Source organism: Lolium rigidum, chromosome 7, assembly GCF_022539505.1.
Source record: "Lolium rigidum isolate FL_2022 chromosome 7, APGP_CSIRO_Lrig_0.1, whole genome shotgun sequence".
In the NCBI taxonomy this organism is placed as follows: Eukaryota; Viridiplantae; Streptophyta; class Magnoliopsida; order Poales; family Poaceae; genus Lolium; species Lolium rigidum.
The window spans coordinates 359,948,098-359,969,670 of record NC_061514.1 but is presented as its reverse complement, the minus strand read 5'-3'; the positions used below and the strand labels follow the sequence as shown (position 1 = coordinate 359,969,670).

Sequence of the window (21,573 nt, the reverse complement as noted above, 5' to 3'; positions counted from 1 at the left end):
ATCATGTACTCTGTAATCCATGTTGTTATATGAAATTTGAATAAATAAATTGTAGAATACTTGTATTTTTGATCCTTGTATTGCAATGCCAATATGTTCAGACCGAAACAAATGTGGAGTGAAATTTCCAGCACAATACTTAATTCTATTCACAAAATTATGATAAAAAATAGTAGAATTCCTGGCAACATTGTCTCACAAGAATTGTCAGAATTACATGCATTTTGACAAGGAAAAAATTTGTTGGAGTTCCTCTAGACATTCCCATGTGTAGGTGCATTTTGTGAAATGGGTATTTCATCCTCCTCTGGCAGCACTGCATTCAAATATGGTAGAACAGTTCAACCTTGTTGTTCATCACCAAGCAACAACCAGTAAGCACTTCCTAGCCCTGTTCTGTAGTTCCTTCTTCTTGATGATCCTCTAGGTGCTGCAGTTGTTGTACCTGATGTTGTAGCAACATCTGATGCCACTCTTTTCTTTGATGTAGGTTTCGCAGCTGATTTTTTTTAGTGCTTCTAGATGTGCTCCTTCCTCTGCCCCTCTTCTGGATGCCTTGCAACATTTCCTCTCGAGTCGGCGAGTTGTCAATCTTACTCCTGCTTGTGGAATTTCTTCTCTGCATCAAATGCACATTCACGTAAAGGTTGTGTTGTTCTTGGTGGTAGGTTATGTATTCTTTGCTGCAATAATGTAAATGCAAGATAAATAAATTCAGTGCAGTAAGTAACAAATTCAGTGCAGTAAGTAATAAAATCATATAAATTCAGTACCACTTGCCCCATCCTGAAAATCATGCTAGTAGGGCAGTGTATTGGGTCCAATTGTGGCATTGGGTGTTGAGGAATAATGTGTTCAAGAATGCTTGGGTCATCTACATGTTGCTCTTCTTGTCCCTCTGCATCCTCTGCTTCAACTCTTCTTTCCTCTTTCTCTGCCATCTGGCTTAGAATCTAACTATCATGTCCATTTTTATTGTGATTTGGTTTTCCACATATAGAGCAATGCATAGTTAGGCTATGTCTGCTAAGTGTTGGTACACCTTGTCTAATTTTTTCCTCTCGAGCTTTCTTCCTATTCTTCTTTGGCCTGCCCATGACTTTTGTGTACAGAGGAGGATGCACTAACACTGCATCCACATTTTCCCAAAATACTCTTCCTCTCAATGGATGCAAATTGTGTGCATATTCCTTCTTGTATGTCTCTATGATGTAGCAACTATGCACAAGTGACTCTGGATTAATTCTATCAACTCTACAACAAGCAAGGACATGGTGGCGTGGAATGCCAGATAATTGCCACCTTCTGCAGTCACAAGTCCTGGTTTTCAAATCAACTGCATAATCTTTTTCCAGCTCTAGTGATGAAACTCTGTATTCTCCTCCACCTGCTGGTAGGACAATGCAGTTCTTGCTAAACTCAAATAGTTTGTCTAGTTTTTTCTTTATTTTTGGACAAATAGTCCCAATCCATTTCTCAGCATCTTTCTGTTTGCTCATATTCCCGTGCATAATCTTATAGAACACATTCTCTAGCATGGAAAGCATGGGCATTTCTCTTGCTTCTAATATGTAGTTGTTGTACACTTCACAGTGGTTGTTCAGTAGCATGTCACACTTGGAAAATTCACTGAAAAATGCCTTGATCCAAGTGTTGGGTACAAACTCTTCTACCCAAGCATAAGTTGCAGGGCTGTCTGTTAGGAGCTTGTCCATATTCTTCTGCCACTTCACAATTGTTGTGGATCTTGCAATAGCCCACAAGTAATTCTTCAACACTTCTCCCTTGTGGCCAGCCTTCTGGCAACACAAAACCTATGTTCTGCATATGGGAAAACCTTTTTCACTGCATTTATTAGACCATTTTGCTTGTCACTCATAATTGTCCATGGAGCTGTATTGATAATGTTCAAATCCTCCTTAAGAGTTGTGAGAAACCACTCCCAAGAACTAGTGCATTCCACTTCAACCAACTCCATAGCAACTGGAAAAATACAGTCATTTGGGTCAATTCCCATAGTAGTTAAGAGTTGCCCTTTGAATTTTGTTTTGACATGATATCCATGAATGCAAATTAGTGGCCTACATCCTTCCAAGAAACCTCTTTTGCAAGCATCATATGAACAATAGAGAGTATCCAAGTGCTCTTTAGGCACTGCATCAGCACTATATTTTGCTTTGCTGGTTGATAAGAAGAATTTGCTTCCAGGGTTGGATCTTCTCAGCTCTTGTCCATAGTTCCAGAGCAGTCCAAGTTGGGCAGATTCAGCACCATGTATTTGGAGCAATGCTTCTTTCCTTGCCCTACCTAATTTCCATTTGTTGGGGAACATATTAAATTCCATTTGCACCTTAGCAACAAAGTTCTGCAGATCCATCCTCCTGTTGTCAACAAATTCAGTGATAAATGTGTCACACAAATATTTTGCTGTCAATGCCCTCACCTCAAACCCCTTTTCACAAGTGTGATGACCTGTATATTGCTTGATTGTGAATGCACCATATCTACTGTCAGCAGAAGCTTTTATGTGCCAAGTGCAACCTTCGTTGCACATTGCCTCAATTTTTTTTGGCTCATTTCTTATCTTATGAACAAGGACTCTGTTTATTACGATGTATGCTTGCAATGCATTTCTGAGTTCCTTCACATCACTAAAAGTCATTCCCATCTTGAACTCTGGATTGCTCATGTCAACAGCTGCATTGAAAACCTTAAACTTGTTGTGCAAATGTCCCTCCACTTCAGTTGTTAGGTGCAAAACATCATCCTCTATTAGAGCTGCATCATTTTCTATTTCATCAACATCTTAGTGCTCATTGTTGTCATGTACTTCAAGGTCAACATTGTCAATGAACAAATCAGCATCACCATCTGTTGCATCATAGTCACTGTCCATGAAATCTGAATCAGCACTGTCATCTGAATCAACAACATCTGCAGTTCCATCCTCTAGCACATCTGAATCATCATCCTCCGCATTTCCATTTCCTGAATTTCCTTCCTCTGCATTCCCATCACCACCATTTCCATCCTCTGCATTTCCATTTCTTGGATTTCATTCCTCTGCATTTCCATCACCACCAATTCCATCCTTTGCATTTCCATTTCCTGGATTTCATTCCTCTGCATTTCCATCATCTGCATTTCCATCACCACCATTTCCATCTAGTCTGGCAATTAACCCTAGCCTGATATGCTTCAGAAAATTTGTGTGATCAAGGTACACATACAATGTCTGACAAGTTGGCCGACAACATTACTCATATGCATTGCATCTGCATTTGTCTCTATGGAGACAAGACCATCAGTGAGTAATTTATCAGGCATGCACTAGTACACTGTCATGTTTTCATTCCTCTCATACCCCATTTGTCTAAGCAACTGATCAATCCACTGAATTGACCAAGTTTCTGTGCTGCAATCATCCCAATACTCCACTGTTGGTTGCATGTAACATAAATAATCTATCCTCAAGCCACAAAAGAATCCATTGTGCTCAACTTCGACAGTAAACAAAGTCTCATTATTACCTGCACATAGAAAACAAACTTTAGCAGCAAGAATATTCTCACTGAAAGGAATCTAAAAAGTGACATTGATTTGAACTATCAATGCCTTGTCCTATGCAAATATTGTTTGGCTTGTGTAACATTGTCTACATCCTGCCTCTTCCAGTATAAATATGGTGAATGCATGTGCCTGTACATAACACATTTGCTACTTCAGTCATGGAATTTTCCTAGAGTGAGAAGGGCAAGAGGAGCAATAGTAGCAGAAAGAAATATCAGTTCAGTAGGAGCTCAAGTGCTAGAGAGTTGCCAACCAGAGAGAAAGAAGTGATATTGTATCAAAGAAGAAGTGTTGGGGAGAGGGAAGCAGCAAAGGAGAGAAATAAGATAGCCATGATGGAGAGGGAAGCTGTAGCTGGGTTGAAAGAACTTGAGTAAGAGGTTACTGCTGGACTCATCTTGTGCTGCATCAACAAGAAGTTGCAGAGCTTTGCAACAAAGCTGAAGAAAAGCATCCATGGTAAGTCGAGCAAGAATTAGTGTATGCATGCCTGAGTTGTGTGAGCATCTGAATAATAAGCCAATGTGTAAGAGGTAGTGTTGTAATGCTTGATCCGTGTGTTAGTGTGTATGCTGTAATGTGCAGCCTATGAATAATTTCAGTTACGAACAATTAACTAAATATCGACATAACAAAGCAATTTTGTGCAGCTTCGTCCAATCAAACTACACGTCCTAATACCGCAAATTTGTGACTTTATCAAAGATTACATACCCACAAACGTACCTAACTGACTACAATCACTAATTACACTTATATTCATCAGCTGTCACAAATCGAAAAATTGGCCAGAAAAACAGAAACCAACTGCCGAGAACAAAACCAATGCGCGACAGAGGAATAGTTCTTCCAGCCACTGCGGAAAAACACCTTGTCTAATCCATCTCCTTAACCATCTCGATGAAACCCTAGCCCGATCCCACGCAATGAGCTCTCACGGCCATGGCGGAAAACGAAAGAACCGACGCATAAACCAACAGGAGGGGAGGAAGAAGGAGCGACGCAGAAACCATACCATAGTCGGGAGCTTCTTCTAGGAAGAACAGTCGTATGTGCGGTGGCATGGCAGCGATCGGTGGTGGCGCGGCCGTCACCCCATGATCGTGGCGAGAAAGACGGCACTAATGGACGCAGTGTCAACGATGCACGACTAAAAGAGATGGGCTGGGGGCTTTTGTCAATTCCAATAAATCCGGGGAGGTTTTTGCAAATACATCCGCTGCCAGCGTGTCCCTCCGAACAGCGCAATTCAGATTGTTTTGGGCAGTTTGCACCCCACTTACAACTATTTGTACCACATGCCCCCATTTTGAAACTATTTGGGTGTGTTTGCACATTGAGGATAACTTCATGTATGTCCCATGCATATAGCTCATTTTAAAAGTTAACGAAACTACATCGCTAAACAGATCGAGATATGTCGCACGTACCGATCTGGTGGAGGTGGCGGTGGAGGTGTAGCAGACGATGTCGCAGCAGTAACGTTGTTGATGACAACGTTGTTGACGACGGGGACGATGGGTCGAAGTAGACGGCGTTGAAGACGACGGTATGCAGCACCGCCCGACTTGGACGGAAGGCGACCCGTGATGAAGAGCTTGAGCAGTCGCGCAGAGCGCTTCCCAAAAACCTAATTCGCCCTCTCCGTCTGGAGGAGTTGACGGAGAGAAGGACTCTTTGCCCGGGTCCATGGATGGTGGCCGGAGATTTTAATACGATTCTGAATGCATCCGAGAAAAATAATGAGAATCTTGACAGATGCATGATGCAACGCTTCAGGGCTTTTGTCCACGAGCATGAGCTCAAGGACCTTTATATGCATGGGAGGCTATACACTTCGAGTAATGAGAGAGATAGAGCTACCCTTACGCGCATTGATAGGGTGCTCGTCTCGGTGGATTGGGACCTGCAGCACTTTGACGCAGTGTTGCAGGGTCTATCTTCTTCGGTTTCGGACCATGCGCCATTACACTTGGCTCTCAATGCGGCTTTCAGGCCGAAGCGGAGGTTCAGGTTCGAGACATGTTGGTTAAAGCTGGAGGGGTTTGATGAGGCTGTAAAGGAGGCATGGGTTTGTGACCCTGCAATTGTAGACCCCTTTCGGAGGCTGGACACGTTATTCAGAAACGCTGCTGAGTATCTGCAGATTTGGGGACAAAAGAGAGTTGGGAAGATCAAGCTGAATATCGCGATTGCTAATACCCTCATCCTTCGCCTAGACGTGGCCCAGGAGAGGCGCACACTTACCCACATGGAGCTTTGGCTCAGGAGGATGCTCAAGCAGTCAGTGCTTGGACTGGCTTCGCTGGAGCGAACTATAGCGAGACAGAGGTTGAGGATTCGCTGGCTGAAAGATGGGGATGCCAACACGGCGTTTTTTCATGCTGTGGCAAATGGGAGAAGAGTGAAAAATTATATTGCCTCGGTCAGGGTCGGTGAGGAGTTGATCACGGATCAGGAGAGAAAAGTGGAGACATTCACAGAGGCCTTCTTCCAGTTGCTAGGGAGGGTGCAGCCCAGAGAGCACACGCTGGATCTCGAAGCGCTTGACATACCGACGGCGGAGCTACAGGACCTTGATGCTATGTTCACTGAGGAGGAGATTTGGGGTGTGGTCAAGGACCTACATCCAGACAGGGCACCGGGGCCGGATGGGTTCACTGGAGCTTTTTATCAGCGTGCGTGGCCGGTGATCAAGGGGGACATTATTGCTGGGCTCCTCAAACTTAGCGTTGGAGATGGTCGCGGATTTGCCCGACTTAACAGAGCCCTGATCACGCTGATTCCAAAAAAACCTGATGCCACGGAGGTCAAGGACTACCGCCCCATCAGTCTGGTGCATAGCTTTGCCAAGCTTTTCTCCAAGCTAATGGCAAACAGGCTGAGGAGAAGGTTGGGAGAGGTGGTGAGTACCAACCAATCGGCGTTCATACGTGGACGGTCCCTACACGACAACTTCATTTTAGTGAGACAGGTGGCTAGGAAGATCAACCTGCAGAGGCAGCCAGGAGTGCTGCTAAAACTTGACCTCACTAGAGCTTTTGATTCGATATCATGGAGTTTTCTTTTCGAGGTGTTACTGCGCATGGGGTTTGGAGAGCGTTTCCTCAAGTGGGTGTCTGTTTTGCTGTATACGGCAAACACCAGAGTGTTGGTAAATGGAGTGCCAGGGCGCAGATTTGTACATGTCAGAGGGTTGAGACAAGGTAACCCCACTTCACCTATGCTGTTCGTCGCGGCTATGGAGGTGTTGACGGCGGCTATCAAGAAAGCCACGGAGGGTCAACTCTTCTCTAGGCTTGCAGGGATCACAGAGCTACAGAGGATATCAGTCTATGCGGATGATGTAATAATCTTCTGTAAACCTCTGCGCTTTGAGTTGGAGGGCATTAAGGCCATTCTCCGTGTCTTCGGAGAGGCCTCTGGGCTATATGTGAACTACAGAAAGACATCGGCCACGCTGATTCGTGGTCAGGACGGAGACACCGACAGAGTTGCGGACACTTTGGGGTGTGAGGTGGTGGGTTTCCCCATAAAATACCTGGGTATGCAATTGGCGCTGAGACCTTTGACGAAAGCGGAGTGGCAGCCGCTGATCGATCAAGTCATAAACTGTGTTCCTGCCTGGCAGAGGGGAATGATTCAGAAATCTGGGAGACTTATACTCCTTAAGTCAGTGATTAGTGCGCGACCTATTCATCAGCTGATGGTTGCTGAGGCGCCAGCTTGGGTGCTTGAGGAACTGGTCAAATGGATGAGAGCCTTCTTCTGGGCTGGGAAGAAAGATGTTAACGGAGGTCAATGCTTGGTTGCCTGGGACACTATATGCAAGCCGACTAGGCTTGGAGGGCTGGGAGTGAAAGACTTGAGGCTCCAGGGGCTGGCCCTTAGAGTGAGATGGTGTTGGCTGCGTCGCACGGACCCTTTTAGGCCATGGCAAGGGTTGCCTGCGCTCAACGACACGGAAGCTAATGAGGTGTTCCAGAGCTTGGCAATTTTCAGAGTGGGAGATGGAGAGAGCACTCTTTTTTGGACAGACAGATGGATAGATGGGAGAAGCGCGGGAGACATTGCCCCGGAAGTGACGGCTTTAGTCCCCACTAGGAGGCGGAACTCTAGAAAGGTCAGACAGGCTTTGCAGGAAGAAGCTTGGCTATCATATATTGTGGGAGATCTGTCCATTGAGGGTTGGATGCAGTGCACCCTCCTTTGGGAGGCGATTGAGGGAGTTCCTAGGGATGACGGTAGGCCGGACCAGTTTGCATGGCGGGGTTCGGCGTCTGGCAAGTACACCACCAGAGAGACATACGACATGCTATGCCAAGGGAGGATATCTTGGGCCATGGCAAAGCCGGTGTGGAGGTCGTTTGCACCGCTTAAGTGCAAAATCTTTGGGTGGTTGGCTCTCAGATACAGGCTTTGGACTTCGGATCGGAGGGCTCGGCATGGTCTGCAGGACAATCCGGACCCCTGCGCTACCTGTTTGCAGGAGGAGGACACTGTTGATCATATTCTTTCGCATTGTCCGTACGCCAGAATGGTTTGGTTTGGATGCTTGTCAAGGTTGGGATCACAGCTCCAGGTGCCACAGGAGAACATCAATCTGGAGCGCTGGTGGACGGAGGCGAGGAAGAGTCTTCGTAGAGAGGATAGGAGAGAGTTCAACACCCTAGTCCTGTTGATCGCCTGGACGCTCTGGAAGCAAAGGAATGCCAGGGTTTTTGGCAACCTTGAGAGGCAGCTGTCCACCGAACAGACCATAGACTCAGTGTTAGAGGAGTTCGCCCTTTGGAGGGCTGCGAGAGGAGGGGAGTGGAGAATCATGCCGCGAGAGTAGGCTTTTAGGCTAGGGCGGTGTGTGTGTGGGTCGACCGCGGGTAGATGCTCGCATCCCCCGTTGGTCTCTTGTATATTTTTGCTCCCTTCTATAAAGATTTGGCACGCTGTTCGCGTGCCCGCAAAAAAAAATATCTCTAGGTGTGCCTCTTCCGAGTTTGTAGACACTCATTGGTTGAGAATGTGGCAGCTAACATGGGTAACCAAGTGAGGGTCGGCCACGAGAACCAACATATGGTTGGATGGTTAGAAAGATAGTGGCACCCTAGCTTACCGAAATTTGAATTTCAGATTTAACATTTTAGTGTCTTACTAAAATACGAAATATTCCTCAGTGGGAGATAATGTTTCCGTCACAGCAAGGCGTCCGTGGTGACTTCGTCAATCTCAAGGTCCATCAGATCAATTTCTTAAACTCAGTCTCTCAGATATGCTCATAGGGATAGGGTGTACGTGTGTGCATTCATAGAGGTGAGTGTATCTACGTATGTGTGAGCATCTACTTATGTATTGTGTTTCGCCAGAAAAGAGTGAGGAGTTGCCACGTGCATGCGAAAAAATGTTTCACGCTCATGTATTTTGTGTTGACATGGGAGTGACAAAAATAATGGGCACCGGTAGACCTGAGGCAAGTTAGACTTAGCTAAATCGCAGTCACTTGAAGTTATCCAAGTCTAAGTTACAACATAGTTGCAACTCATAGGGCAGCACGAATCTTAAGCAAAATCATCGATGTGGATATTTTTCTCAATTGTAACCTAGGCATAACTTGGAAAATCTCGGTTGCACCCTAGTTGCAAGTAAAAAATCTCAGATGCAACCCACTTGCAACCTGTAATAAGAGACATCCCCAGTTACATCCTCACTTGATTGTCATATTAGCACGAATCATGATGCAAATCCAATAAATAAGGGGTCGACTGAGACGTCATAAAATATGGAGTGGAAATGAGAGGGCAATACGCCACGTGGATGAACATATTGGCATTGGAAGGTAAAAGTCATGGTAATCATGATCGATGTCATCATCAACTCACTACAAAATATGATGTTTTAATTGATTCTTCTTTTACTACATTGACTACGATGGACAAAATTGCTACTCCCTCCAATCCGGAAAAAATGTCGGGTTGTTAGTGTAATTACTTTTTATAGTTAAAACCTCTAAAACTCATCATTTATGGCTTGAACGGACATGCATGCGTACGTTTCTCGTGGCGGAGAATGCGGCCGGGCGTTATTAATGCGTAGGAGTGCGGGTTGAGGAGAATTAAACTGCAAGGCTCTTTTGGCAAAAAGACCAGTCCAACACTTTTTTTTGGATCGAAGGGAGTAGCTTTCTTCCCAAGTGTACATTCAAATTTGATTGATGATTTGTGAACATCAAATTGTGGTCATGTGTGTGGATTACTGAGATTCTGAATGTGTTTGATATTGGCCAACTATTTGCACCATCCTGATGTCAAATTAATTTTTTAGGTGTAGTACTTATTTGCACCATCTTGGTGTCAAAATTGAACTTTTGAAGTGCAGAGCTATATATAGGGATTATCCATGAAGAGGTTTGGGAAGAAAAGAAGAAGTGGGAACTGGATGCTCCATATCCCATTTTATTTACATAATATCTCTGGATGTACAATGGATCTGGATTAGGGTACTAGCTGTAGTTATTATGGTTTCGGAGTACTAATAGAGATTCTATAGGTATTATAAGGCTATGTTTTGTTCATGAAATCTATGGTAAATTATATATGATGTTATAGCTTTAGATCTTGCCATTCTGAATTCAATTTGAACTATGGCTATATATTTCCTTAGGTTATTTGTTGTACTATTGTCGTCCAACGCCACATATGATACTGTATTTGTTTTTGGATGTCTATTTTTTTACCCTTCTTATTTGTTAATGCATCAGTTCTTGCTGGTGTTTGAGTTTTATATGGCTAAATTCAACTTTTGTTTAGACGTGGGTTCTATTGAACAATTAACCGTCATTGGTTCATTGTAGGGATACAACACAACACTAGATTAGATGAAGACATTGTGTGAAGTGACAAAAAAAGGAGAATCACTGGTCCCAGAAGGAGCTCTGGTCATAGGTTGAGCTCTAGTGCCAGAGATTGCAACAAGGGAGAAAGAAGTGGTAGTGTACCACAGAAGAAGTGCCGAGGAGATGGAGCCAACAACTGAGAGGAATATGCTACATAGGCCAGCTAGAGAAATGGATGCTGCAGCTGGACTAGAACAACTAGCTCATGGCATGGTATACTCTGTTGCAAATAGGCATGTCATGTCCGAGCTCCCAAGACTAGTTCAGACAAAGCATCCTAGAGTATATGGCTCCAGTGCACTTGAAGCTGCAAGATACTCTAGTGCCCCACGGTTTGATCCCTACTATATATGTGCCTAAAAAAGAGGAATCAATGATAGCTGGTGTCATGCTCTGCAAGATCAAGAAAGGCATCCAAGGGTTTGCAAAGAAGGTGGCCAACAACATCGGTTGTATGCCACAAAATGGGTAATGTTAACACTAGTTTCTAGAGTTCCTAGCAGTTCATGTGTTACTACTATATATCAATGGCTTGCATTGTATCTTTCTTTTCCAATGTCATGTAATAATAACATAGTCTTTTAATGTTCCCGACAAAACTCTGTTTTTTTCTATAACTGCACAACACTTCAACATAACTAAAACTATAGTAACACCAAAATCCAGAGTTAACACTTCTCCAAACATGCATAAATTTGTGAATTTTTTGGTTGCATGCGATGACAAAGACTCAAACTAACATATATAACACTAGATTATCACACAAAAAACTATTGGTTCTCGGATTGAACGAGAGCAGTCTTCGCTTTTCCGTGAAACATGACATCTCCATAATGAATAGAATAGCCAACTAACATGAAGGCTCATGGGCACAATTGACATTGTCGTTGATTATGCGTCAGTTCAGTGCAAAAAAAATTGAAGATCACGATTTCAATCGAGCACTCACCAATGTTTTCCTATCCATGTTGAGAAGGAGCAAAACCAGAGGAAGAAGAAGGAGCTGAGGACGACGAGTCGTACCGTAGGCAAGCGAATCATCCTTCCACAGCCGCTCTTGAATCTCAGGCGAGTTCATCGTGCGTGAGGAAGAACACGACGACTGCACCACTAATTTTGGTAAAAAAAGTCCTACCTTTTCCCAACGAGCCAGCCGAGCGGGAGGATAGTAAAAAGAGAGGCATGTTTACGAGGGGCTTCTTGCAAAATAACCATCGCAACAGAAAGCACGTGCCGACAAATTCGAAGTCCACCGTAGCACAATCCGATTTTGAGGACCAAATCATCACATAAATACAAGTTGTTTGATAACGGTTTAACGGTTAGCAAGACGGACAATTATCAGCAAGATGTAGGACTAAATCATCACTAGGCTGGTAAGGGAAAAAACGGCGCAGCAGTAGCCCGCCCGCGCCTCTCAATCCGGAAAGAAGAGCGGGGCGTACCGCGTACGACACCGACTGCGAAAAGCTGCGGCGGTAAACCAAAAACCAAGCCACCACGGCTCCCCTCATCCAACGGCCACGATCACGCCTCGCGCCGCACATCCCCCGCCACGTCAGCGATCCGCGTACTCTCCACTCATTGGCTCCTCCGCCCTATATAAACCAACCTCCCACCCACCACCGCTATCCACCAGCCGCACTTGCTCCTGCTCTTCGCTTCCTCCTCCGCCTTCGTTCCCCTCCCAGCACACTAGTAGCCATGGCCGGAAGAGGCAAGGCGATCGGCTCTGCCGCCGCCAAGAAGGCCACCTCCAGGAGCTCCAAGGCCGGGCTCCAGTTCCCCGTCGGCAGGATCGCGCGGTTCCTCAAGGCCGGCAAGTACGCCGAGCGCGTCGGCGCCGGCGCCCCCGTCTACCTCGCCGCCGTGCTCGAGTACCTCGCCGCCGAGGTGAGTCCAATCACCCTCTCTAATCTCTAGCACCTTCCTCTCAGTTGCTCAATTTAATTTCTTGCGGGAAGTACTTCGCTTCATCGATTGGTGGGTGCGGTACCAAATTGGGGAACGAATCTAGGGTTTCCTTCCACACATGCGCCTGTTTCTACAGGACCGAATTTCTTCAATTCCGCCCGAATCTCGCCTGGATTCTCGAGTCTTACCGCTTCGATTCTCCTTGCTTCTCCAGGTTCTCGAGCTGGCCGGGAACGCCGCCAGGGACAACAAGAAGACCCGCATCGTGCCGCGCCACATCCAGCTCGCTGTCCGCAACGACGAGGAGCTCTCACGCCTGCTCGGCATGGTCACCATCGCCAACGGTGGAGTCATGCCCAACATCCACAACCTGCTCCTCCCCAAGAAGTCCGGTGGCTCCAAGGCTGCCCCTGCCGACGACGAGTAGTTTACATCATGTCTCCCTGTGATGATAGCTGTATCACCGTGTGTTCTAGTCATGCCTTAGTGTTCTGCTTAGGAGTATTTAGGTTATGTATCTGCCGCTTGTTATTACTGCTTCTAAACTAGATGTGCTTCCGTGTGGACAAGGATTACTTGCTCTGTAATTCTTTGTGATGTTCTATAAAAGTTGGACCTATGGATATGACTTACTCCGTACTTATTATGCTCTTGGGAGTATATATCCATTGTCAGAGTTGTTCAAATTATGCACTGATTCAAGGTTTAGTGAACTTGATTGTCTGCAAATTTTGGTCAATCATTTCTGAAGCTTCCTCCATGGATCTGCTAATGTTTGGTCAGTGCAACATGGTCGATACGCTGGGTCAACTCTTTAAGTTACTTTTGAATTCGAAAGGATTAGATTTTGGGCGGGGACTTTGGAAAATTTCGGCGAAACATTCACTTGCCGCCGGCTCAAGGCGGGAAGCCTAGATAAAAAAACTCCCGATCCGTTTGGGATAAGAAGATTCCATAATGAAATAGCAAGTGCCAAAACAATATCCATTGCAAGTAGTACTGCACATGGTTGATTGTCTGTATGGGTCGTCAGCGAACGGACCGCCATGAAGATCCAAACGGTGCAGATTGGTATGGATAGAGAGAAGGAGCCAACGACAGCAGTACGAATCTGCTCTTCCACACCACGTTGCAAAAGGGAACACTCGTTTTGTGCGTGAAGAATTTACAAAAGACAGGAGTACAAGATGTTTCAGTTAAAAATCCTGACAATTTACAGCTATGCTCTTGCCAGAAGTAATGTCAAGTGCAACCAAGATAATCCAGTGTTTATGAGCTTGTGTGGTGCATCTCTTTCTGTATTTCTTCCTTTCTTTCTGTGTTGGTACAAATGTACAACGAAAATGTAGTACTATAACAGTCAGCCAACCTACTGTTTCTTCCTCGTTAAACTTGCTCTAACTAAAGGTCAGTTTTCTTCTCCCTCCACCCTCCTTTTAATCGCGAATTCCATCTTCACTCGGCTTCCATGTGGACGCCTGTACTAACTGTCAAAGTGCAAACATTACATGTGAAGAACACCCAGTATGTTGGTTAGATGACTGTCATACTTCAGAAAATCGATTCTGTTGCTACAACAAGTGACCAAAAACAGGGTTCACATCATCATTTCTTCGTCACTCTATCTTTTACTAATAATGTTTTACAGCACAAAGCGCCATGATTCGAAGTGAAAAGGTACATACCTTCGTTTAGAGCTAACTGTCATCATCAGAGCTAGAGCTTGAACTATCTGCCCTCCGATCTTGAATAGCTGGAAAGAGATTACGCCGGGAGTCTTGAAATGACTTCGGTGGTTGGGAAGGCAGATTACCTCCTGGCTTTGTTTTCTTTGGAGCTGCTACTTTTGATGTTTCTTTCACCTCTCTGCATACCTTGTCTAGCATTGCGAGGAAATCTCGCACTACGACAAATAACCGAAGGCCCTCGTCCTTTCCTGTACTCCCATGGAAGAAATCGACAGTACCTTTTACCAAGGTCCGTATTTTCTTCTCTTCCTCTAGCAGGGATGTAACATCAGCTTGAGACTTCTCTACGAAACGCACAAGCTTGTGGTGAAACCCGCTCTCCTCATTCAAACTTTTCATGCTTGTGTTCAAGAATTCACTGGTTTTGACAAGCTTGTGGCCGAGACTTGCTACGGACATAGTCAACTGATCTGCATCAAGGATTGCCGCTTTCCTGACATTCTGAAGTTCATCTCCTAAACTGGACACAACCTGCAGACCTATCTGTTTGTATTCGTCTTCAGTATTTTCAGCACTGTCATCAGTACTGGATCCGCTGCTGGTCTGCTCTTTTGCAGCCCGTGCTGAACGGACACCTTCAGAACGGATTATCTCTTGAACAACAAAATGCAACAGCGTTGTCTTCCCATCAGTTCCTTTGACGTCAGACAGCTTAAGGAGAGTGTCTAGTTTAAACGCCTGGGCTTCTCCACGGAACGTGCCAACATTCATTCGGTTTCCTGTTTTAAGGACAGCTTCCAGTAACTTCAAGAAAAGACGGCTGTTCCTAAGCTCATCGCAAGCTACCTGAAAAGGATTTAAATTCCAAGATAGCAGAGAGAAGAATACCGGCAAAAACATCAAGGGTGAAGAAAGAGTGTGGTCCATTATATATTACGATAATCCATATCAAATTATGACGCTTGATAAGAATGTTCATCAGTAAAATGGCTAGGGAGTATTGAAGAACACGGATACAAGTCATATGACAGAACCAAATATAATACAAAAATCGAAAAGTTATAGCTGCTGGAGTATGCTATTTACCTCTAAGGTGGCAAAAGATTGCTTTACACCTGAAGCTTCCTCTGGTAAACTGGACATGAATAGTAATGCATCCAGACGCTGGTAGATATAAGGAATGTCAATGATTGCTTTTAAGAATTGCTCTGCAGGACCAAGCTGTGAGAGTTCCCCAGTATATAGTCGAAGTCTGAGCTCCTCATCGCTACTCGGGATCCATCTAATTAAGGTCTGTATCAAGTCGGATGGAAGTTCATTTCCTACAAATTATCAAGGAAATGGATGAAACAAAAGACATTATTAGGTAACATAATTTGATCAAAATGCATTTTTTTTCTACATGTTGAAACAAAATAGTCATAAGTACAACAACCCAAGTCTGAGACGTCCATACCAAAATATGGATGCCATACGTCCATGGTTGTCTTGCTGAAGTTCAACAATTATAGTTGAAGTACAAGATAATACTCATATCAGTTTAGGAGAGTCATGGAATTTGCTTTGAAAAAATTAAACGAAATAAATTAGATTATTTATTGCCCTTAGCTCAGAAGAGTAGTCTTTGAATCCTGACTATGAAGACACAATTGACATGTGTAACTAGCATCCTACATCAGATAAATGTATTACATGAAGCACTATAACCTAGAAATTAAAAGTATTAAATGTATCAGGACTAGAACACAGAATAAAAAAACTATAGCTCTGCCTAAATATAGAATTGAAAGAAGTGTAGCTTTAAGGGTATGACAAGAAGCAAAAGAAGCAGCATTGCATCCAGGAAGAGCTATGCACTTGCACAGTGCAGATGCGTGACAATACACTTTACCTTCCTTAACTGCACAACATACTTCCTGAGCTGAAACACTCAACGCCTTTAATGATATAGCCAGGTTCTGCGCTTTTTTAGGATCAAGTATCCTCACTAATTGGGTCGCCTTCTTTGTCTTTAAATCTTTTGTGGCATCACCACTCTTCTTGTCAGCGTTAAAACCAAAAAGGGTTTCAATAGCGTTCTCGTTAAACCTGAGAAGAAGTATCGTTTGGTTATGAATGGTGTGATATTACAATAACAGATATACAGCTGCAGTTCTCTCTAAAAACGTACTGGAATGATCCGGCTTTTAGGTTATCCCACACCATTGATTGATTAGCATTTGCTGTTACTTTATCCCAAAAGAAGGGCTTAAGCTTTGTTTTAGCTTCACTAGAATCTGCATCAGCATCTGCCTTATTTCCTGACTTCTTCATAGGTGGTGGACGTGAGGAACCAGGCATTGCTGGTGGGCGAGGTCCATTAGATTTTAATGGTGGCGGGGGAGGTCCATTAGATTTTGATGGTGGCGGGGGAGGTCCATTAGATTTTGATGGTGGCGGCGGAGGTGCAGCTTTTGGAGCAGGTGGTGGTGATGGTCCTGTAGGAGGAACCGCGGAAGCTTTTGGAGCTGGTGGCGGCGAGGGTCCTGAGGGAGGAACTGGAGAAGCTTTTGGAGGCGATGCAGGTGCTTGAGAAGCTGGTGGAGGAAGAGCCTTTGGAGGTGCAGGTACCATAGGTGGCAATGACACTGCTTGTTGAGGCACTGGTATTGATCCTTGCACAGAATTAACAGAATCAGCCATTGTTTCGGATGAACTGTTGTAGCCTGCCAGATCAGTGTTTGCACTTTCCTGTAAGCCTAGCTTCACATGGCTATTTTGACCAGTGTTTTGGCCTTCCTGTGAGTTTAGATCTACATGGCTATTTTGACCAGTGTGTGGGACTTCCTGTGAGCTTAGTTTCACATAGCCATTTTGATCATTGTCTGCGCTTTCATGTAAACTTTGATCCACATATCCATTTTGACCAGTCTCTGATTTCAGTGGCAATGCTCCCAGCTTATTCACATCTATTTGGTTTACATGGGAAGACGTAGAACTCGCTGCGAATAAAAGTATAAACGTCAGCTCTAGAAGAAAAAAAAACTGTCTTGGAGCAAAATTTGGTGATTTGAGATACATTACTCAAATTCAGGAGTGGTTTATCGTCATATGGAGAACTCTGACTTTCATGGCACATGCAGCAGAACACACCAAGAAGAGCTAAAAGTGCTACAACAACTAGAGAAAGACCAATGATAGTGGTAGTTGACATGCCATCACCCTGATCACTGTCCTTTTTTGCTGCTGATTCAGTTGCTGGCACTGCCTTTTTCGCAGGAGCTGTTTCTGATGAAACACTGTCAGTTGGTTTCCCTGTGGCAGGTTTTACTGCCTGATTTGCAATAATTCCCAGAGTCAGATCTCTTCGTATTGCGGCGATAAGTGTTTTGATATAACCATCGGGCAGGTTTTTTGTGACCTCAAAACTCTGTTTGCTTAGACAGATCAGCAACGTTTGCTTGATTTCTGATGTCAATGGACTGGTGCCTTGTTCAATGACAGGGGAGGTGTCCTTATTGTCAGATATCCTATGGAGAATGTCAAGCACATGGTTGTAGTTGAAGTAGGTTTTAACATCCTGAAGACTTTTCTTGTCTAATCCACACTTAAGCCATGCGTGTTCCACCTATAGATAATACAACAAGTATGAAAATTAACAAGTAAGAAATTTGATGGTAATGCGAGCGTGCATCGTTTTCAGAACCATATGGAAAGTCAGATCCCTTGTTAAAAAAACAACCATGACCAGAGTCAGTTAGAAACTACAAACTATTTAACCCATCAAATTCCAGGCTGAAGGTTAGTCCTGCTGTAAAAATGTTACTAGTATGTTGGACTAATACCATCAGATTCCTTACTTAGGGGAATCATGGTCATCACTCTGAGTCTCCATGTCTCATACCAGTAATGACGAAATAAACTCTCACACGTGTTACTCACTAAGCAATAAGAATAAAAATTAGATACTGTTAGCACATAAAGCGTGCTCCGACCAAATGACCAATGTATTTACGTTTGCCTAACAGGAGGGCATGTTAATTATTGAACACAACTAAAACATTTGATTCAAACCTCTGCAAGCAGAGCTTTGAATCCTTGACAGCTTTGGCCTATGGAAACCATTAGGAATTCAGAGATCAGGTCTCTTCCAGTAAAGATAATTTGAGGAGCACCACAAGACAATTATGCATGTCCACATCAGGCAAACACCTATTTAGATCATTAGCTCATTCTTATGCACCCTTATATATTCAGATAGCGAGTCACACACCTAAACACCGTGTCATAAGTACAGCTGGGCTGCAATTCTATCATTCTATGATCTCGATAATAACTGGCCTTGAATTCCCGACCTATCTTTTTTTCTTTGCAAAGACATTGATACTTTAGACTCACTTCTTGAGATGACCTGAAGTAAACTACTTTGCTCTTGATTACAAACTATGAAATGACACCATATACATATATAGACACTACTCCTCCGTCACACAATATAAGACGTTTTGGCAAGCTGTTTTAGCTCGCCTAAACGTTTTATATTATGGGACAGAGGGAGTAGTACCAATTACCAAATGCAATGAAATACATGGGAAATTGTACTCACCCAGTCGTCTACTTGCTTGATGAAGGGAGGTGTCAGCGCAGGGGGCGACATCATGTCGCTTGCACCAACTAGCAATCCTTGGCAGACCGTTGGTTTGATGAGCAGCAAGGAGATGATGCACGGCCACGGCGCGAGGAGGCATTCTCTCCTACATCGCCTCATATTTCCCCTGCTCCTTCTTACACCCACCCGACCATCCCAAGGCGAAAGATTCCACCGCTGGAAAACAAATCCTTGAACCCCTCAGAGCAATAGCTCGATGAAATCCAGTGATTCAGCCCAAATGTTCTGACAAAAAGAAAATCAGAATGACGTCCTGTTGGAAGCTTATCTCCGAGCGGAAATCGCAGAATGCCCCGCCCAAATTGGCGCAAGATCGCAGCAACGAGCTTCTGAAATCACCTCTAGATGCTCCGAGAAACGCACCGATTAAGGCGAGAAAGCTCAGAAACAACCACCAACGGTGGGGGATTTGGGGGTCTCCACGGCAAATAACCGAATGTAGAGCCGCATTACCCCCCAAACCGAAGAAATCCTAAAACGCACTTGAGGACTATATGGCTATACCGCCGGTGCCTCAATCCGTCAAGAAATCAACCCCAAGAACACGGGGGACATTAACAAAACATCACAGAAAGAACAGGTCTAGGAAGATGCACCAATACAAGGCAGCACCAAATTCGCGGCGGGAGAAGCCACGAATTTGGGCGTGATCTGGAGCCACCGAGATGGCCAGTGAATTCTGTTAGCGCGCGCGCGCACGCTTTCTCTCTCTTCTCGTCACCCCGCCGAAATGGGAGGACGAAGGAGGAAGCGGCGGGGGAAACCGAGAGGGGCAGGGAACGTGACAAGTCCAACGAAGGACGGTGAACCCCTTTTGACCCACGAAATGAAAATGTTTTTACTCACTCCCTTTTACCCCAGGTTAGTTGTTTCATCCTTCACCCGTGGGTAACAAAGACCGCGCCAAACACCAGTAAAAGATCATTAGAGCATCTCCACTCGTTTGCTCTTCTCACGCCCGAAATATGGGGAAATTTACGTCCAGATTGGACGTAAATTTGGCGTGGGGAGGACTAGTTTTCCAGCCGCGATCTCAGGCGAAGACGCAGATATAAATTTGAAAAACAGAAACTTGACAAAATACAGCAAAAAATGATTGAATTTAGACTAACTTTAATGATATTTACTATATAGAGGGTGAAGTTCATACATAGGGGCCGAATTCGACTATATTTCGAATTCGGCCAGGGGAATACAACTCTAAATATTAAAACACGACGCTCTACATGCCGAAATGGCGGTAGAACACCGTGTAGTCGCCGTCGCCGCCGGCGTCATCATCGGCGGGATTGGCACGCCACCCGCACTTAGCCGCCACCCGCCGCCGGGAGGCCTCGTGTCCGGCGGGCAGGGGTACCCCGCCTGGTGGAGGAGGTGCCCCTCCCACGCGTGGAGCGACCGGCGGGGGAAGCCGTTGTTGGCCGCGCAGTCTTCGTCGTTGTAGGCCATGGATCTCGTCGAGGGTCGAGGAAGGAAGAGGAAGAGGAAGAGGAATGGTGGTGCGACGCGTCGCGGCGAGCGGGGCATTTAGGCGGGGCTGGAGCTGGCGATTTATTGCCGCGTGGATGCTACGCGTCCGCGGCGAGCTGACCGGCGGCAGACTTTACTGCGCGCGAAAGACGATGCGTCCGTCGCTTACCGGCCGGGTCCATCTCTCGCGCGGAAGCCGAAGCGAAAGCGCGGGAGAGAAATCTCGGCGTTTGCTTGTGACGGTAAAGCACACGTCCGTTGGGAACCCCAAGAGGAAGGTATGATAAATACAACAGCGAGTTTTCCCTCAGTAAGAAACCAAGGTTATCGAACCAGTAGGAGATGAAGATCACGTGAAGGTTGTTGGTGAAGGAGTGTAGTGCGACGCAACATCAGGGATTCCGGTGCCAACGTGGAACCTGCACAACACAATCAAACTACTTTGCCCAAACTTAACAGTGATGTTGTCAATCTCACCGGCAAGCTGAAAACAAAGGATTAAACGTATGGTGTGGAAAATGATGTTTGCTTGCAGAAAACAAAAGAGAACAATGATTGCAGTAGATTGTATTTCAGATGTAAAAGAATGGACCGGGGTCCACAGTTCACTAGTGGTGTCTCTCCAATAAGATAAATAACATGTTGGGTAAACAAATTACGGTTGGGCAATTGACAAATAGAGAGGGCATAACAATGCACATACATATCATGATGACTACTATGAGATTTACTTAGGGCATTACGACAAAGAACATAGACCGCCATCCAGCATGCATCTATGCCTAAAAAGTCCACCTTCGGGTTAGCATCCGCACCCCTTCCAGTATTAAGTTGCAAGCAACAGATAATTGCATTAAATACTGTGTGTAATGTAAACAATACAAATATCCTTAGACAAAGCATTGATGTTTTATCCCTAGTGGCAACAGCACATCCACAACCTTAGGGGTTGTTGTCACTCCCTGCATTCAATGGAGACACGAACCCACTATCTAGCATAAATACTCCCTCTTGGAGTTACAAGTATCAACTTGGCCAGAGCCTCTACTGGCAACGGAGAGAATGCAAGATCATAAACAACACATATATGATAGATCAATAATCAACTTGACATAGTATTCCATATTCATCGGATCCCAACAAACACAACATGTAGCATTACAATAAGATGATCTTGATCATGATAGGCAGCTCACAAGATCTAAACATGATGGCACAATAGGAGAAGACAACCATCTAGCTACTCGCTATGGACCCGTAGTCCAAGGATGAACTACTCACGCATCAGTCCGGAGGCGGGCATGGTGATGTAGAGCCCTCCGAGTGATGATTCCCCTCTCCGGCGAGGGTGCCGGAGGAGATCTTCCGAACCCCCGAGTTAGGGTTGACGGCGGCGG

General features: G+C 44.9%; 2 protein-coding genes across 2 annotated transcripts; one reads left to right on the top strand and one right to left on the bottom strand.

Annotated features, from left to right (window-relative positions):
• Positions 1-12,100: 12,100 nt before the first annotated feature.
• Positions 12,101-13,004, top strand: LOC124674495 (protein H2A.7). The gene is made up of 2 exons (XM_047210539.1): positions 12,101-12,349; positions 12,585-13,004. Exons 1-2 carry the CDS (start codon positions 12,161-12,163, stop codon positions 12,795-12,797), a joined length of 402 nt encoding a protein of 133 aa, XP_047066495.1. The 5' UTR covers positions 12,101-12,160; the 3' UTR covers positions 12,798-13,004.
• A 1,063-nt stretch (positions 13,005-14,067) lies between these two features.
• Positions 14,068-18,805, bottom strand: LOC124678579 (formin-like protein 11). Its single transcript, XM_047214450.1, has 6 exons — positions 18,644-18,805; positions 17,230-17,665; positions 16,229-17,039; positions 15,950-16,146; positions 15,145-15,380; positions 14,068-14,904 (listed from the first exon to the last, which is right to left on the bottom strand). The coding sequence occupies exons 1-6, from the start codon at positions 18,803-18,805 to the stop codon at positions 14,068-14,070; spliced, it is 2,679 nt and encodes an 892-aa protein (XP_047070406.1).
• Between the last annotated feature and the right edge of the window lie 2,768 nt (positions 18,806-21,573).

What these genes read in the sequence shown, in the direction of transcription:
- LOC124674495 (XM_047210539.1), top strand. Translation starts at nt 12,161, where the DNA reads ATGGCCGGAAGAGGCAAGGCGATCGGCTCTGCCGCCGCCAAGAAGGCC. An exon ending in TCGAGTACCTCGCCGCCGAG is followed by an intron (nt 12,350 to 12,584) that starts GTGAGTCCAATC and finishes TTGCTTCTCCAG; the next exon opens with GTTCTCGAGCTGGCCGGGAA.
- LOC124678579 (XM_047214450.1), bottom strand. Translation starts at nt 18,805, where the DNA reads ATGAGGCGATGTAGGAGAGAATGCCTCCTCGCGCCGTGGCCGTGCATC. An exon ending in TCAAGCAAGTAGACGACTGG is followed by an intron (nt 17,666 to 18,643) that starts GTGAGTACAATT and finishes TATTATCTATAG; the next exon opens with GTGGAACACGCATGGCTTAA. An exon ending in AATCTTTTGCCACCTTAGAG is followed by an intron (nt 14,905 to 15,144) that starts GTAAATAGCATA and finishes AATCCTTTTCAG; the next exon opens with GTAGCTTGCGATGAGCTTAG.